Source organism: Hippocampus comes, unplaced genomic scaffold (genome assembly GCF_001891065.2).
Source record: "Hippocampus comes isolate QL1 unplaced genomic scaffold, H_comes_QL1_v1.1 scaffold282, whole genome shotgun sequence".
NCBI lineage: Eukaryota > Metazoa > Chordata > Actinopteri > Syngnathiformes > Syngnathidae > Hippocampus > Hippocampus comes.
In genome coordinates, this window is record NW_017806073.1 from 1,090,159 (window position 1) to 1,107,472 (window position 17,314).

The 17,314-nt window shown below is 41.9% G+C and overlaps 1 protein-coding gene and 1 long non-coding RNA gene across 6 annotated transcripts in view; one reads left to right on the forward strand and one right to left on the reverse strand.

Annotated features, from left to right (window-relative positions):
• Positions 1 to 663: 663 nt before the first annotated feature.
• Positions 664 to 17,314, reverse strand: part of kank4 (KN motif and ankyrin repeat domains 4) — an 84,586-nt gene continuing 67,935 nt past the window's right edge. For 4 of the 5 annotated variants that reach the window (XM_019894362.1, XM_019894360.1, XM_019894359.1 and 1 more), the window contains 10 exons: positions 15,042 to 15,105; positions 9,757 to 12,966; positions 8,651 to 8,744; positions 8,227 to 8,259; positions 5,869 to 6,135; positions 4,023 to 4,107; positions 3,257 to 3,476; positions 2,993 to 3,135; positions 1,882 to 2,082; positions 664 to 972 (listed from right to left, as the gene is read on the reverse strand). In XM_019894362.1, coding sequence (XP_019749921.1) covers positions 877 to 972; positions 1,882 to 2,082; positions 2,993 to 3,135; positions 3,257 to 3,476; positions 4,023 to 4,107; positions 5,869 to 6,135; positions 8,227 to 8,259; positions 8,651 to 8,744; positions 9,757 to 12,966; positions 15,042 to 15,057 — 4,365 coding nt within the window. In that variant the 5' untranslated portion in view covers positions 15,058 to 15,105 and the 3' untranslated portion in view covers positions 664 to 876. The remainder of the gene's footprint in view (positions 973 to 1,881; positions 2,083 to 2,992; positions 3,136 to 3,256; positions 3,477 to 4,022; positions 4,108 to 5,868; positions 6,136 to 8,226; positions 8,260 to 8,650; positions 8,745 to 9,756; positions 12,967 to 15,041; positions 15,106 to 17,314) is intronic. The other variant, XM_019894363.1, reaches the window with a different exon arrangement.
• LOC109530542 (uncharacterized) lies at positions 6,142 to 6,623 on the forward strand. The gene is made up of 2 exons (XR_002171022.1): positions 6,142 to 6,348; positions 6,450 to 6,623. It is a non-coding gene; the product is annotated as an uncharacterized LOC109530542 (long non-coding RNA).

Below are 17,314 nucleotides of genomic sequence, written 5' to 3' on the forward strand. Positions count from 1 at the left end.
ACACACGCACACCCACACACACACACCCACCCACACACACACACACACACACACACACACACACACACGCACGCAAAACACATTTAATTATTGTTATAAAATACCGGTAAGACACTGAATGCATGTAAAATATCAGCTGGGTGACGGGAAACAATGATATTACTTTTTAAAAAAATGTGTAGTAATACTTCAGCTAAAGGTCTGGACATTGATCTGAGTATTTACAAAACAATATCTAAAAAATAAAAATTGAAACATAGTAGAAAATACACAATCTGTGTTTGTATACACTTAGGTTCTGATGCAATATTGCGACATATATGCTTTGAATAATGGCTTACCTCTGCCTTTCAAAAATATGTCAATGGAGATAAAATATATACGTATATATCTACTGAATTGTCAGGGTATATCCTACATATTGTACTATATATATATATTTCAAAGGTAGATTCTGTGCTTAGTGTTACGGTTGCAGATTATTATAAAGAGGCTGCAGTTAGTCTCTTTCCATCTACATGTCGCTCAGCAAATTCTCATTTTATTCCCCAGGATGTAAAAATCCTTTTTGCTGTCACGTGACCTCTTTTAATCAAGGCGACTATTCTGGTGTCCACGGGAAGTTGATGCAGCATATCTATGAGAACCTCAGGCAACGTGTTGACTGCGATATGGAAGCAAATATGAGCAATCTGTCTCTGAAGTTTGCTTGTGAGCTCCCGCAGCTTCAAGGGAAAAAATGCACCGATGCACTGAGCAGGGGCGGGGGAGGAGGGGGGGGGGGCAGGGGGGCATTTAGGTGCATCATTTTTTTTCAGCATTCTCTGCTCTGTGGTTGTAACATCGGGAGCCGGTTTGGAGGATAGTCACTTTAGCTCAGTGGCCAGACTCTGCTTGGTCGTGGGCTTTGATGAGGTCAACAACATCTGGGTGGGAAGATCCTTCTGCCACCTCCTTCGCGGTCTGTCCATTCTGGAGCAAACATTCACAAGGATCAGAGAGCAGGGTGGTTGTTGTAGTACCTGCATTGAACGTTCTGCTCCTGATGGTGGCGGTATTGTGCTAAGTGAGGCTGTCCTATTAGCTCTCTCGTTATTCGAAGAGCCAAGAGAATCTTATTTGGCATTTATAGATGTCAAATAACTTTTTAGATTAGGTTTCTCGTCGTTCTGTAAAGGTGAAACACTATTTTTATACCAATATACCTTGCAGTTCATTATATTTAATGACTGCAATTTCTGTGCTGATAGACTGCGGGATGGTTTCCCATGGTGATAGGCCATATCTGCGTGTGCTGTCCATTTTGAGTTTAAGTGACCCAGTATGGTTCACTGCCCAATAACAGGCTACTCATATTTAAAAAATTACATTTATTTTATTATTTTAATAATCCTTAATAACTTGGGATTATTGAGTTTCCTTCTGCATGCTTTATTTTTCAAAGACAATGGTGAAAATATTTCAAGTGAACATATGTGGTCGACAATGTAGACTAGATTGACTGCCCACTGACTTTGTTTGCGCGGTAAAAGAAGTGGGATGTACTGGGTTTAATTTTAATCGAGCTGCTGTCTCACGAGTTCATCAAATTTTCTTTCGTATTCTCTATTATTGTGCACATGACACTTGTATGTAGTTATGATAGAATGAATGTCACAGAACAGTAAATAAAGTGTAAATCCCTGAATATAATATACAATGAGAGGAGGATAAAATTGGGTTTGCCTACATCACCGGTTGTTTTCAAGATGTAGTGCAGAGCTTTTGAATCTCACAAGGTAAAAACAAGATATACTATGTAGGGAGGCTGACTTTTACTATCTGACTGATAATATATCATCTTTTATTTCCTGTAGTGATATAAAGCCAATGCTACAATACCTTATCTGTGAGGCTGGTGTCACAGTGACCTGTCTCCAGCAGCAGGCCGGCAATGTGAGTGTGGCCGTGCTCGCTGGCACACATCAAGGCCGTGGAGCCCTCATAATCCTGAGCATTTACATCTGCGCCACAACTGAGCAGCAGCCTCACCATGGCAAGACGGCCATGGCTCACGGCAAGCATCAGTGCTGTCTGACCCATCTAGATGAACAGTGAAATTTAAATTAAACCTTGAGGTTCCAGGTATTCAGGAGAGCAAAAAAGAAAAAAAAAACAGAAAGAAAGAGGACGGAAGAACAAAGTCAAGGTGCAGAGTGGAGACTCACGAAGGGGATGGTGGATGAAAGGGACAGATCATAAAAGTGAGCTTAATATTTGTGTCTGTGTCAGTGTCTAGAAGTGGTCATGTTTTCAATATGATCTTCTGTAACAGTGGTAAAAAAAGAAGATCCATAGAACTGAACCCAGCGGAGCACTGAACTAGCTGGTCGATTAAGTCAGAACCCGTAAAAATCTGAAACCACTGTGAACGTGAATGACTATTTGTTTACATAGGCTCTGTGATTGAGTGGTGATAGTCCGCAGTGTTCCCTGCCACACAGCCAAACTCAGCTGGGACAAACTCATATGTTAATCTGAACAGGAAAAGTGGAAGAAAATGGATGGACATTCTTACAACCTGAACTCAACTGCCAGCCAATCGCATGGGCACTTTTGCTCTTCTAGACAATCATTCAAACACACATTTTGACCAACGGCAAATTAAAAGTCCTGAACGTACATGGTTTTTTTTGAAATGTTGAAAAATGTCCAAAACAAGCAGGGGGAGAGCATGCAATCAAAGGTGGAACATGGAGATATTGATGAATGTATGGATGGGCGGATGGACGGATGGACAGAGACAGAGACAGAGAGACAGAGAGAAAAAAAGAGAGAGCGAGACCTATAAATATTCAGTCAGTCAGCATTCTCGATGAATAGATATTTATTTTTGCTCTCGCAAAGAGAAAAAGTTCAAAAGTTTGAATGTGAAAAGAAAATCACTCCACACAATAACGTGATTCGCCACGAAACAATATTTCACCTTGCTTTGGTACATGGAATTCCTCACCTGTCTGGAGCGCGCGTTAACATCACCGAGTCTCAGCAGTTGTTGCGCGACCTCCAAATCGTCAGGGCTCTCAGCAGCTGTCAATGCAGCCAGCATCACTGGCGTGTAGCCTGCCTTGTTCACGTTGTCCGTTTCACAAAGTCCTGAACAGAAACAAATGAAAATAAGAGATAGATGTAGTGAGAGTTGGCAAGGATGAGGGGTTCAAACGGTAGCCTAAAATGTCTTCGGCTAAACATATCCGTGTCGTGACTCGCAGCTCACCAGTATCAAGCAGCAGTTTGACCACGGGGAAGTTTGAATGCGAGACACTGTAGTGGAGCGCCATATTCCCGTTGCCGTCGGTCAGGTTTACAACATATGGCAGGAGAGTCGGTGTGGTCAATCCCACTTGGCGCAGGTATAATCGGACGGTATCGGCCTCCGAAGTTTTCTGACTGGAAACTTTGAACCATTCCTGGTACAGAACCACTAAAACTTGACGCTGGAGAGAAATGTGAGAGAATATATAGATTGAAAAACAGCATTAGCTGCAGTATATGAGCTATAAATAGTGTTGGCTTAATATTATTTTTCCGTTGACACTGAGCAGCTGGTTATTAACCTGCTGAGTGAATCTCATTACTCCACATTATTCCTTTCAAAGAGCCTGAAGCTTTGTCTTCAAACTACATTTTGGTTTTTTTTTGTTTTTTTTTTTGTTTTTTTTTTTGTTTTTTTTTTTGGGGGGGGGGGTTGTGTGGGTTTTTTTAATTACATTTGCAAAAATGTAATACAGGACAAGACATGACAAGGCATATTGTTCCCAGCAACAGAAATATTCACCAAGTAGGGGAAAAAAATGAGTCATGGCATGCATTTCCATTCCACATGGATGTTTGGAAAATAAGCTTGGTTTGTGAAAAAGCAAAATGACTGCGGACTTTTTGGTCAGAAAACATTGGCTATCATTTTGAAGAGAGCCACTTATAAAGGCAATTCACATAAAAATATGAACTTCACTGCGTTTTCACTCATTTTAAATCCTTACCATTTCTTTATCTGGAGATGTAACCTCTTCCATGCGATCCTTGACATAGAGGCAGGCATCTATAAAACTCTTGTCAACTTTTTCCCTGAAATGAACCACCAGGAAACGGCTTCATTATAAACATTCAGGAGCTAAACTTGAATATCATGAAATGTGTAGGAATATGTAATGCATCTCCCAAGATGCATTTTACAAAGAAGTCTAATTAACTCTGAAACAAAGAGAAATGAAAGATAAAAGCAGTAGAAACACACACACATACATATGATCGGCAGACTGACACTAATGGCATGCAGTATGTAAACTGCAGTGGGGATGCACATGTAAAATGCTTTTCACTATGTTCTACTTATTTTCCATCATACATCCTATCGCTGTAGCTTTTAACTTCCAAGACCATCGGTCTCACACTTTTACAGTGTTCAGGACTATCACGCAACGGACTCTATGCTCGGCACTTCATGACATATTTCTGGTGGAAAACACATGAGGCGTAGGAGCTGCCGCTTTCCATTTATTTCAAGCTACCGGGACGCCATACGGAGGAAAAAATAACCTCATTCATTCAAATTGTCTTAATGTGGGTTTTTGTAATGGGAATAATCAAAAGCTCGGAACTGGTGCTGTTCAAGGTGCAAATGTCCTCTGAAGTTGTGACTTTTTTTCAAATCCTTCCTCCAGCCAACTCTGTGGTGTGCTGACCATTCCGATCAGCTTTTTATTGTTCACCAGGAAGCCGGTACTACAGAGGAGAAAATTTAGACATTCGTCGAGACAGTTGAACTGTTGCAACATTGAATCAATGACGGGAATCCGTCTTTTCCTTTCTTACTCAGCTCCCCGACGAGTCACAAAGCTGCGTGTCATGTTCTGCTCTGCTTTGTTTTAGTTTCAGCACCAGCTGGAGTGTTGGGCGTGACCCTTCAGCGATGCACCTGTGCCTCGTCATGCAATCAAGCTTCAGTGTATTTAAGGACTTCCAAGATGCAGAGTGTTTGTCGGATTATTGACCTCGTTCACTGTTCGTGCCCAAGTGCCATTTTCTAGACCTCATGCTCTCACTCATAGTCGCTTTTTGTCATGATAGATTTTGGTTTTATAAGTATCTTTTTGTCAAGCTATTGTTGACTCGTTTTATGTTTATGTATTTGGACTCTTGTCATGTCGTTTTGTGGGTTTTCGGTTCCCAACTTGACCATTTGCAAGTGCTTTTTGTTCTCATTTGGTTTTCCTGGCTCTTTGTGGCCAGCAATTTCTGTTTCTACTTTGTTGGTCTTTCGCTTTTTTTAAATCAATCTTTTTGTCTCGCCATTGATCTGAGTCTGCATTTTTGGGATCCACTATCCAGCCGGTCTTTGATCAGACCTTGTCACTGCATGCATCCAGTCCATTGTTGACTCAATACACCAAGTGTCATCTGCAGCTGCCACACAGCTATCAGCCTGGGCCTCAAACGTCCAATAGACACTAACAATAAGGAACTCGGAACACTATCGCTGCTTTTAAAAACCATAATTAATACTGTATCTCTCTGGTGTGTGGAATTTGAAGAAAAGTGTGTATTGTATACAGGTATTATTGTAGTTTTGTATACATGTAAGTGTCAGAGTCCCATAGAAGCAGAGGGCACCCAATGAATACCTTTTTGGGCCTCACTTGACACCGTCATATCCATGAGAAAGGTCAAGATACTAATTGGTAACAGTGGTAATTTGGCAAGACACATTGTATATCTTTTTTGATGCCAGGATGAACAACCATACACGAGTTTATCGATAATTAGTTTGAAAAAAATGCAAAAATATTTCAAGTGCGCAATAAAATACGTCAGCTAAATATATCTCACCCTTCATCCTCTAGCCCCAGAAGCTCCTGGCTAGTGTCTGGATCCAGCAGATCTTTGCTGCTCTCTTTCTGTGCAGCTACCGCACCTTCTTCAGCATGCAAGATTTCAGCATCTTCCCCATGCGCATCTGCTCCCTCCTCAGGCTTTTCTGCTGAAGTAGCCTCTTTGAGTTTTTCCTCCTCTGCCTCTGAGCTGCCCCCCTCTCCTTTGACATCCATTGTTTCCTTCTCCTCTCCGCTGGACTCGTCGCTCGACGTGCTCTCATACCTGGCAAGAAACATCAAAATCACAATGGTAACCATTCTTTTTGTTTTATTTTCTCATTCCAATCCCATCGAGGCAAATTTAACACACCGTCTGTTGTGTATTTTTCCTTGCAAAACGCACAAAGAAACATGTCACACACATGCAGGCATGCAAGGAGAGATGTCAGTGTATAAGGGCCGTGCAAGTGGTGCTACGCCTCTTGAGCTGGCAGGGGTGAGGAATGTGCCTTGCTCAAGGACACCTTGATAATGATCAAGTAGCAACAAGAGTAGCATCTCTCCAACAACTAATTGTCATTTTACATTTGTTGGCAGTGAGATGAAACACGATGACGGTCTGGTGTAAATGTGCAAGTCCATCAAGATGAGCTAAACTGAAACAATTGTTGATCAGCCCTCCCAGTTTGTTCTAGATTTCACTGATAACATCAAACGCAATCTGAAACACTCACATTGTTGAAGCCGTTTAAAATCTAGTTGGACTACCCATTGCCTTGTGCTTTCTTTTCGTGTCACTCCCGAGTGGCTGCTCTTTTGTGTCGTAGTTTCATCTGTCTCGTCCTGTCACATGTCTTCCAATCAACTCTTGCCCTCATTGCTTATTTAGTTTGTTCATGTCAACTCAGACTTTGACTGGTCAACAGACTGGTCATCATTATTTGGGGCCTGTCTTACCGCTGTGTGCTTTGTGCTCCAGCAGCCTGATTATTATTATTGGGTTTTTTTCATATATTTAACCTGTATCTAGTGCTTTTGGTCCATTTTTCACTTTAACACAAACTGTATTTGAATTTCCCGCCTATATAGATGCCTGGCTTCATGCATTTGCATCTGTACCTCCACCACCAAATCTTCACAGATAACATTTTGTCTGCCATGAGTTTTGAAGGATGTGGCCAACCGAATGTTACAGCCTTTGAACAAATATAGAGGCAACCACATCACAGCAACACCGAAGCTGCAAATACTAATATGAAAGCAATCAGCGTAGTCGACACGGGCTTTGGTTAGATAGGCACTAAAAGGTCATGCCCTTGAAATGAAAAGATGCTTGTTTAATGCAACATTGGCCCCCACATCCAAACCATCCTTTGCAGTGAGACAGGTAAATACAACTCTATTTAAAGTATAGTTAACATGCGCACGTGGGTCCCCGTGAACAAAACACAGCCTTGTTCAGTGGAGAAAGCCGATGATAAATGAAATTTTTGCTCTGTTGCTTTGTGTGTGTGTGTGGTTGAGAGAGAGAGAGAGAGAGAGAGAGAGAGAAAGCATTTTCTCCCAATGCAGCAGACAGTGTGTATGATTAGCATGATTTGGCAGAAGAGATGGATTTGTGAATTAGCTGTGGATGGAAAATTAACATTATTAATAATTTATAGAGAGGCAATACAGTGTGTTTTGATCCGTGCTGATACCAACTATGGGGCATGCGGGGGAGCTTCATTCATCTCTGGATTCCATCAGAAAATGACAGGCCGCGAAGAGAGGTACTAGCATCAAACTGTGGAGTGCACCTCTGAGCCGGATTGGATAGATGGATACTTGATTAACCCCGTTGGGGAAATTAAGGTATCTGGCGCCTGACAGACAATGACCAAAAGGCATACACATGTCATGATTTGAGGATCTGCTGATGTGGTTTTGATTGGTTTTAGTTTGACCATGTTTTTCCTGTGTCCCTTTTTTCCCCCCACGTCTTGTCTGTCTCATTAATTGTTTGTGTCCACGTGTTCTCGCCAGCCCAGTCCCTTGTGTCTTCCGATCAGCTCCCTCAGCCACTTGTTTCTTGTCCAGGTGTTCATCATCTCGTCACTTTGTTTGTATTTAGTTGCCTGGTTTCTTTCAGTCTTTGTCCGATCAATGTTGCTGTCACGTACACTTGTCCAGTCATTGATTCTTGTAGTGGTGAGTGTTGTTTCTTAAGTGATTCTTTTGTTGCTTTGAGTTTTGATTTTTATCAGGACTTTGTTGAGTTTTGTATTTCGATTTTACCCCAGTACCCTTGCTATTGTTTTTTTTTGTTTTGTTTTTGGTAATGAACTGTTTTGTTCAGTCCACCCTGCACTCACTCCTGCCTGGTTTCACCTACCTCTCTGTGTTTGGGTCCTCAACTCTGCCACGACTGTAACACAAAAATACATATCTAGGAATACACCACATATGACAGGAATCCAATCATGACTGTCAGAAAACTTGAATCCTGATTGAAAAACACCCCAAAACGCCTGGTGCACCATATTTTGGACAAATGGTGCTGCCATGACCGCAGGGAACACAGTGTTAACATAGCCTCAAGTATAACAGAATGCAACATATTCATTGCTGTTAAAGTGCATTTAATCTATTATATTGGATATTCCATTGCTTTGCAAGTATGCAAACATCTGGACAGGGAAAGACAAATGATGATCAGATCAACCACACAGAGAGAAAGAAACAGACCCGCACGAATGCAACCTAAATTAGGCTGTTAAACCGCCGATACATTGGAACACTGAATAAACAGATTTTACCCTCCATTCACCCCGACAAACTTCAGGTTTTTCTTGGTTCCCTTATTTCCCTGCTTGTCAACAGCCCCATTTTTCTTCATAATAGATCTGAGACCTGGGGAGAAGGGCAGAACATGACAAACGGAAAAAAAATGATTCGAGTTTTTCAAAGTACATTTCGTTTTTCTGTCACTTAATCCATCCTTCCATCCATGCTTCCTTGCATTCAAATTGAGGTTGCACTCTCTGCACCTTCGGCGACGTTACACAAGACTTTCTGGACTTAGGGTCTCTGCAAATTTCAGAAAAATCATCCCCCCCCCCCCCAAAAAATTGTGAAGATAACCACCGGTATGCTTCCACAAAAAAAGAAAAAAAAAGTCTTGAGTGTTTTTGAGAGAAGTCCATAATCATACTTGAACCAAAAAGGGCCAGAGCTGAAGAATTTACATTTAGCCCTGAATAAATAATTGAGTAAGGTGTGCCACGATATGTATGTCCATTGTGTGTTTCTGTCTACAGTCCAGCATATATCTTGTCTACGCCTCGTGATCACGAACAAGCTTGACAGGCCCTATAATGTACTGTATATAACAGCAATGAAATTGATTTTCCATGGGATCTATTGCTGACCCGTATGGGCTCGAAACCCAGGATGGTCGTTTTTCATGTCCCTAATCTTAGTCTTGATGTAAAGGGTCTGCCGTGTTTTATGCAAGACAGAAGGATGTGGCTTTGAAGAAAAGAAACTGCCTCTCTCTATCAGAGGCACTGTACCTGTGCTGTGAAATTAAATAACTGAATATATTTTAAATTTATTTCTCATGCCAAAACACTCGGATCGGTAGAATAAAATGTAGAGTTGAACTCAGACGTAAAATGTGTGTGATAGTTTGTACTTCAGCTCTTGGGCCGTAAACTGACTTTTGAGACATCAAGGCAGCATGCCATTTAACTGTTTAAATCTAGAAGAGGGGCTTTTGTGAACAGGACATTATCTACTGTGTGATATGTTGGTCATATCATGTAGGGAAAGCCGAGACAAGATAATATTCTCTTGTATGTCGGACAAAGATTCACATCTGAGTACCTCACAATATATGTCACACACTTGACACGGGGCTTACCTTGATCTTGCTGTTTGTTAGCAGCAGCTTTTGAGCCTGGTGAATAAAAGGCAGAAAGAACACTAAGGGAACTGACCAACTGACTCTGAATAGAGCTCATCTTGGAAGGGCCAGGCTTCCCAGTTGGTTTCCCTGCTGTTGCTGCTTTTCCTGCAGGCTTGGCTGAGGCTCCCTTTCCTGCCTCTGTGCTTTTCCCTGCCGTCTGTTTTTGTGTGCTGGGACTCTTCTGCTGGCTGACCGATGGTTGTGCTCCGGAACTGCTCCCCAACTGAGCCCACTGCTCACCCAGAAGCCCTGTTATCCGGGTTACAACTTGACCTAAAGCTGCAGGCGAAGTTGGTGACTCACTTGAGCCTCTGCGTACCTGCGGTGATTCGTCAGTGTCACAACGTGAGGCAATGGCTTCACCAGAACTCCGATGTTGAGCTGTTTCACTGGAGCCTCTGTATAAGGTCTGTAGTTCAGGTTCGTTCTTAAGAGGTTGACTCTCATCGGACAATCTTCGAGACTGAGATTGGACTTCGCTTGATATACGGCGTGTTGGGTGTGTGTGGCTATCGCTGGATCCACGTCTTAAAGGCTGTGATACGCGAGATACTCTCGTGGGTGCTTTCAGCTCCTTTGAATCCCGTCGAGTTGTAGGTTTAGATGGGGCTTGGATGGATTTTGGTCGAATTTGGACTTCCTTGGAGCTTGATGATGGGCTTTGAAAGTCAGTTTGAGGTTGTGATTCAGATTCTTTTACGCATGAGGATTCCATAGTGTTGTCCCCTGACTGAGACTGAGCTGGGGATACATCTTTCACCTGTGGGTCACAGAGTTCTGCAGAGGATTGAAACTCAGTCTTTGACTGATGACCGTGAATTTCACTAGATCCCCGAACAGAAGAGAGGGAAGCAGCTTGAAGCTGAGGATGTGTTGGTTGCGACTGATCTGCTGATGGCCTACGGCCTCTTTGAGGTCTTACTGGAACTCCTGTCTTCACAGTGGCACGCTCTGATGCAACTGCAACAGTGACAGTACTCAAAGCATTTCCAACACTCTGTGTTTCAACACCGTCTAAAAGTACCGGTAATATTGCTTTTGTTTCTGATTTATTTTGCACACGGTTTACTTCTGTTATACCTTCTGCGGGCTCTTCCATTACAACTTGTGACTCTTCAGTCTGGTTAACAAAATCCGAACCTACAGTTTCTTCTTTAATCCCACTCCTTCCAACTGAAGCAGAACTATCTGTGATAACGTTTACCACCACATTTTCATTGCCTTTGTGATCTGTCTGGGATCTTTCATTTATTTTCTTTCCTTCTTCACTTTCACTGACCCTAATATGGACCTCATCCCTCTGATTGTCTGTATTTCCAACCTCATGATTCTCTGTTTCAGCATTGCTGACTGGATTGTTATTTTGCAGTCTTTCTGCTTCTGTCTCGGTATGATGGTCATTCATCTGTGCCACCTCTGTCTCCGTCACCTGGTCAACTGTGTCCACCCTCTCCGTCTCTGTCCCCCGATCAACACTGCTGGCCCTTGACCTCTGTGGATAGTTTGCCTCTCCTGATGTTGCTACAATTGTCTCAGTCGTCTGGTTCTTTGCGGTTGCTCTTTCAGTCACTAGATCCTTTTCCATGCTGTTGACTACAGGCAATTGTGGGCTAACAAAAAGAACTTCAGCCGTAACTTCTGTCACTTTGTCCTGAGTGTCCACTTTGGTAGTCTCCGTTTCTTTATCGATAAATTCAGATCTTTGTTGGGGGACACACACTTCAATACAGATTCTTTCTGTATCAGTTCCTTGATCTACTGTACCAGGTGATTCTGTCTCTGTTTCCCGGTTGGCATAGTCTACTCTCTCAGTCTCTGTGCCTGTGTCTATACTCTCTCTTCTTGGTTTGCTGCTTGTTTCTATTGGACTTAACTCTACTCTTATTCCCTCACTAAGCTGTAGTATTTTCTCTTCTTTCACTTGGTTCTCCACTATTTGTTCTTTCAACAGATCATTAGTTCTCTCCAGTTCTTGACTAGCCTTTAGAAGTTTAGCCTCCAGTAATACTAGCTTTTCATGCAAATTCTGTACATTACCCGAGTCCCCCAAATTATCTCCTTTCGTTGCATTACCATCTTCCTGCCCTGCATGCTCAAGTGGACTCCCTACAGTCTCTTTCTGTTGGTCACCTTTTTCTGGCAGCTGTGTTTGAATAATAGATTCTTGCTGACACAAACTCTTAGCCAGGCCTTGATTTTCAGGCTCTTTTTCAAGCAGAATACCTGCCTCTGAGCTACACGGTTTCTTTTCCTCAGTTACTCCCTTTCTTGTCAATTTCTGAAGTTGTGGTGTCAGAGACAAATTAAACCCTTGTCTGATTGCTTGCGTTTGAGTTCCTATCCCAGCATCATCACATGGAACCATTTTATATAATGTGGAAGTCTGGGCCTTTTCTTGGGCCTGAAGTTGACATAGTAGCTGCTCCCTCTCCAACCTTAGCGAGCAAATCTGAGCTTTAAGTTCAGGGATGGTTTTGACCTGTTCTTCAAGCTCTCTGACGCGCTTCAAAGCCACTGTGATCTGCTGATGAATCCCCACTCGTTCTTGGGGAGCACATCTTCTTTCTGTTATATCCGTTGATGCTCTAAAAACATTTTCAGTTGAGCCATTCTCTGGTGTTCCGACAATACGGTCTGGGCTACTTGAATCAGAACCTTTCCGCTGTTGTAGGGTAATGGGCATACTTGATGCTCGAAGCAAGTTGGGCCGAGCTTGAGTGGCCATCATTTTTTCTTCAATACTGGGAGCTCCCAGAACTCCTTCATCTCGAAGCCTCGCTGAAACAACACTTGTTGCTTGGATTGCTGTCCCTCGGCTTAAAGTACTTCCTTCATTTGCTCTTACATCAGAGATCTGAGCAACCTCTGTTAACCGTAATTTAGGTTTTGGTCCCAAGGTGGATGTCCCAGACCATGGGCTGTCTTTAGGAACTGGCCGGATCCCATGTCCTGGTAGACTGAAATTTCGAGGCAGAGTACTGAATTTGGGAGGACCCTTGACCCGACGCTGGATGTGGACTCTTTTGATGGTGTTGCCTTTTTCAATATCATCAACATATTTGAGAAAATCCAAGTCCAGGTGGAAGCCGTAAGGTGTTTCTACAGAGTAGGGTAGTTGCTTTCTCTGAACACCACCTTCACTGGCCATTGTCTGAAAGCCATTGGCTGGTATGGGAAAATATCACAGTAAATTAATCGTTTTCCTCCAACAAACACTCACTGTATAACAACTAATTAAAGCTGAAATTCTATACACAAAACATGCATAAACTTTTTTAACTGGTTGACAAAATACATTTCGTGATGTATCGTTTATTTTTTGAAGAAACGTGGGTGTAGTGGTCTGATATCTAAAACCACATGCCTTACTGTGAAGTAATTATTATGCAGTGATCGCACCAAAACAAATGTTTCAGCATGCAAATCCAGCTCATGTTTGCTGTTTAACGTCAGAAATAGTTTGAAATGAGAACAGTTATTACATGGGTCATTCCATGTCAAGTCACACACCCTCCCCAGTTACACCTCTTCAATTTTCCTGATGTTAATTCTACAAACTATTCGTTCCTTATGACAGGGGTCCCCAACCGCCGGTCCGCGGACCGGTACCGGTCCGCCGGACATTTGGTACCGGGCCGCACAGAAAGAACTTGCCTTAATTCTGTTTCATTTATTTCGGAATACGAAAGATGTTTTATTTTGAAAAACTACCGGATTCTCCGTTACATCCGTCTGTGTTACGCTTGACACACGTCAAACCAAGCTTCTCCTTCAAGTGACCGATTACTTCAAAACAAAACGCGGGAGCTCGCAAAATGAGTAAAAAAAACTGCTGGAGATCGCAAATGACGGCGGCCTTAAAAGTACGTTCAAGACAACTGGATCAAAATTATGGCTGAATACTCTGAGATGGCCACAATAGCACTGTTGCTATTTCCGACATCCTACCTGTGTGAGGCGGGGGAGGGGGGTGGGGCATGCACTTTCATTGTGCTTTGTATCGTATTTTGAAGCCATTAAACATTGCCATAGCGATCGGAGTGTTGCGGCCAGATTAGACGTTCCTTGTGTTTATTATTATATTTCGTAAACGCCACAGTTTTTATGCAGCTCATACCATATAATTTTGTTGTATTATTTCCGTCACACCTTAAATGCCGGTCCGTGAAAATATTGTCTGACATAAACCGGTCCGTGGGGCAAAAAAGGTTGGGGGCCCCTGCCTTATGACGTCAAATGAAAGAATCCGAAGTTTAGCTCAAATGGTTTTTGAGTTATGGCCCGACAAAGTTTGAATACCATGCTCACTTTTGGGATCGAGGAATTTTAGCAATTTTGGGGCATATTTAGAGACCCTCAGCTTTTGTTTTAAGGTCGGTACAGACGACTAAATTGCTATCCAGTATCAATATATTCTTACCCTGTCCATCAGAATCTGCACTAAACAATAGCACAGATATACCATTTTCAGATGGTCAGAGCTACTAACCCTTCCCTTGAAAAGTGATTTTTTTTTTAAATGACACACTAGAGTCCAAAAATGGCTACGGGACAAAATGACCATTTCGGACCCTGTACCCCGGCCTTCCTGTGTGGAGTTTGCATTTTTTACCTGTGCCTGTGTGGGTTTTCTCCCGGTACTCCGGTTTCTTCACACATTCCAAAACATGCATGGGAAGTTTGAACGCTCTAAAACCGCCCTGGGTGTGATTGTGAGCACAAGTGTTTTTTTTGTCTATGTGTGCCCTGTGCTTGGCTGGCAACCAGTTCAAGGTGTACCCCGCCTGCTGCCCGAAGACAGCTGGGATAGGCTCCAGCACCCCCGCGATCCTCATGGGGATAAGTGGATAATAGATAGCGGGATGAATTCCTGGATCCCAAAAGTGGGTGTGGTACTGAAACTTTGGTGGGCCATAATTCCAAAAACGTTTGAGTTAGGAGGCTCAAACTTTCTTTCATTTAACATCATCAGGCACTAATAAAATAAGCATCAGGCAATGTGAAGAGGTGGCATAGGGAAGGTTCTTGGGAATTGTGTGAAGTGACATGAAATGACTCACGTGAAAAATAAACAGTTTGGCCACAGCAGGAAGAGGAAATTACGGTATTATATTTAAAAAAATGTACAGCATATGTCGTGTCATGAAACAAAATACTGTAAATATGTATAATTCATGCTGTGCTTAACAAGATAGAAACAAAAATATCTATTATCCATAAACGTCACTGGTGACCCTCACCACTTTTTTTGTCCATAATGGTATGCAGAGATCTCAGTCATCGACAACGCTTTGGCGGAGCAGCCTATGGAAGAAAAAAGAAAAACTTTGTTAGAAAGTAATACTTAAGCAATGACACATAATTTCACAGAGAATCAGAATCAGAACATGCCGTGAAAAGAAAAAAAAGGGTTGTGACGTTTTTCGACCCATTAAATATTTACAAATATTCATTAAAGGAACAAAACAACACAGTGCAAATTAACAAACATTATTTCTTCGTATAGAAGCAATTGGCTGGCAACCGGCTCAGGGTGTCCCCCGTCTACTGCCCGAAGACAGCTGGGGTAGGCTCCACTACGCCCGTGACCCTAAGCGGTTCAGAAAATGAAATGGATAGTATAGAAGCAGTAGAATGGATGGCCTCTATGCATACAGTAAACCTTCGTTACTGGCAATGTCCACATAAAGACAATCATTGTGGCAGTGTTGGATGAAACAGCGCACACACATGAACCAAAGTGCTCTGTTGAAGAAATAGCAACCCACACTGTTTACTAAAACAACTTGAATCAGTATAAAGAGTCATTGTTATATCAGTCCATCGTGATAACCCCTCAAAATAAATGGCAACTTTTGCTTCACTTGTAAGAGCTTGAAACAGAGCCTGCTTCATCTTCAGTGAACTTTACTGCTGCGTATGAGCAAAGTGATCTGGGAAAAGAATTCAGCGAGAATAGTCAAAACATGCATGGGCTTATGTTAAACTTAGAAATAACTAAAATAACTAATAAAATGAGAACATTTGTCAAACCCCAAAAGCATGTGAGCTGTGGCATTCAACTGTATCGGTATAATGTTATATTGCCACACCAAATATAAAATCCAAGGCTATTTAGTTAAATGACACATATATGTCAGATAATTTCGATGCAAACGTGTGTCACAAGAAAAATATAGCTTAATCTAATAAATGGACAAAACATGAAAACAAGCAGACGCCTGCTTAATATTTTCTGGGGGTTTAAATGATTAACACGGTGCATTTTCCAAGGTGAATTATTCATGGTTAAATTACCATTACAGTTACCCAACCTAGGAGTGATCATGCTTTTTTTTTTCTCATTACAAAAGTGCTCCATTAATTACATTTTATTATGACCCAAGGCCTTTATTTGTGAGGCAAGGCAAGGCTGCTGTGTTGCCTCCAAGCTAATGCAATGTGCATTCAGGGTAACTCAATGCGGAAGGAGTGTGATGGCATATGTCATATCCTACTTGAGTTCACATCTGGATATAAGTTGCAAATGCAAATGCATTTTTAATGTGCGCATGTAGACATTTTCGATGCGTTAAGACAAGGCTGAAGGTGTTACCCAATGAGAGGCTCTATCATATCACGCATTGACTGTGTAAACATTTTGGTTTATTTTGGATTTTATAGGTTTCGGTTGGATGGGGGATCTTTTCGAATGTGTTTTTGTTGGGATTCATTTAGTGACACCATATTTGAAGCGGTGGAACTTTTTGAAGGATTTCATTTTGTCAAAGACATAGGCCACATGGACAAGCTGAAAGAAAGAACCATGACAAAGCAGGTTAGCCGTTGACGGTGAAATTTCGTCATTCGAGCCACCAATGGCCGCTAATTGCTTTCACATTGTGCAATTTTAAATACTCCGCTCTCCTCCCACATTTCAAAAACATGCATGGTAAACATGATCACTCAGTTTAGATAATGTATGAATGGAGTATTAATACTGTCGCAAAAGGTTCCATTGATTGGCTGCAAAATAGGATGAAAGTCCTCATTCGGCAAACAGTGTGCATAGACGACAAAGGAAGAGGAAGTGATGTCTTTATTCTGCGCATCAGCGGGCAGCATTCAGTCATGTGACTCAATGAAACCAGTTGACTGGAACAAACCACTGGCTCAATCTGAGAAAGTGGAGAAATGGACGAGTTACCCATCTCTGTGATTTTTTTAATTTAAATTAATAGAAAAACGCAAATCCACATCCCTAGCCTGGAAATGATTTGGGACTGACAAGACTAGTCAAAAAAACTTTGTTTAGATGTGCTGAAGAAACGGTCGCCGTGAAGAGCAATGGCACAAATCACCATATATCAATTAAAATCAAATTTTTTTTTTTCATTCTGATTGCTGTAGTAGCTGGAAATGGTAAACCTTTGCATACTACATATCCATTTTTGCTAATATCATTCATTATGGAGAAACTGGATGAATCAAAGTGGCAGAAACGTACACCAGAAATCTCTTCAAACACCTTTTC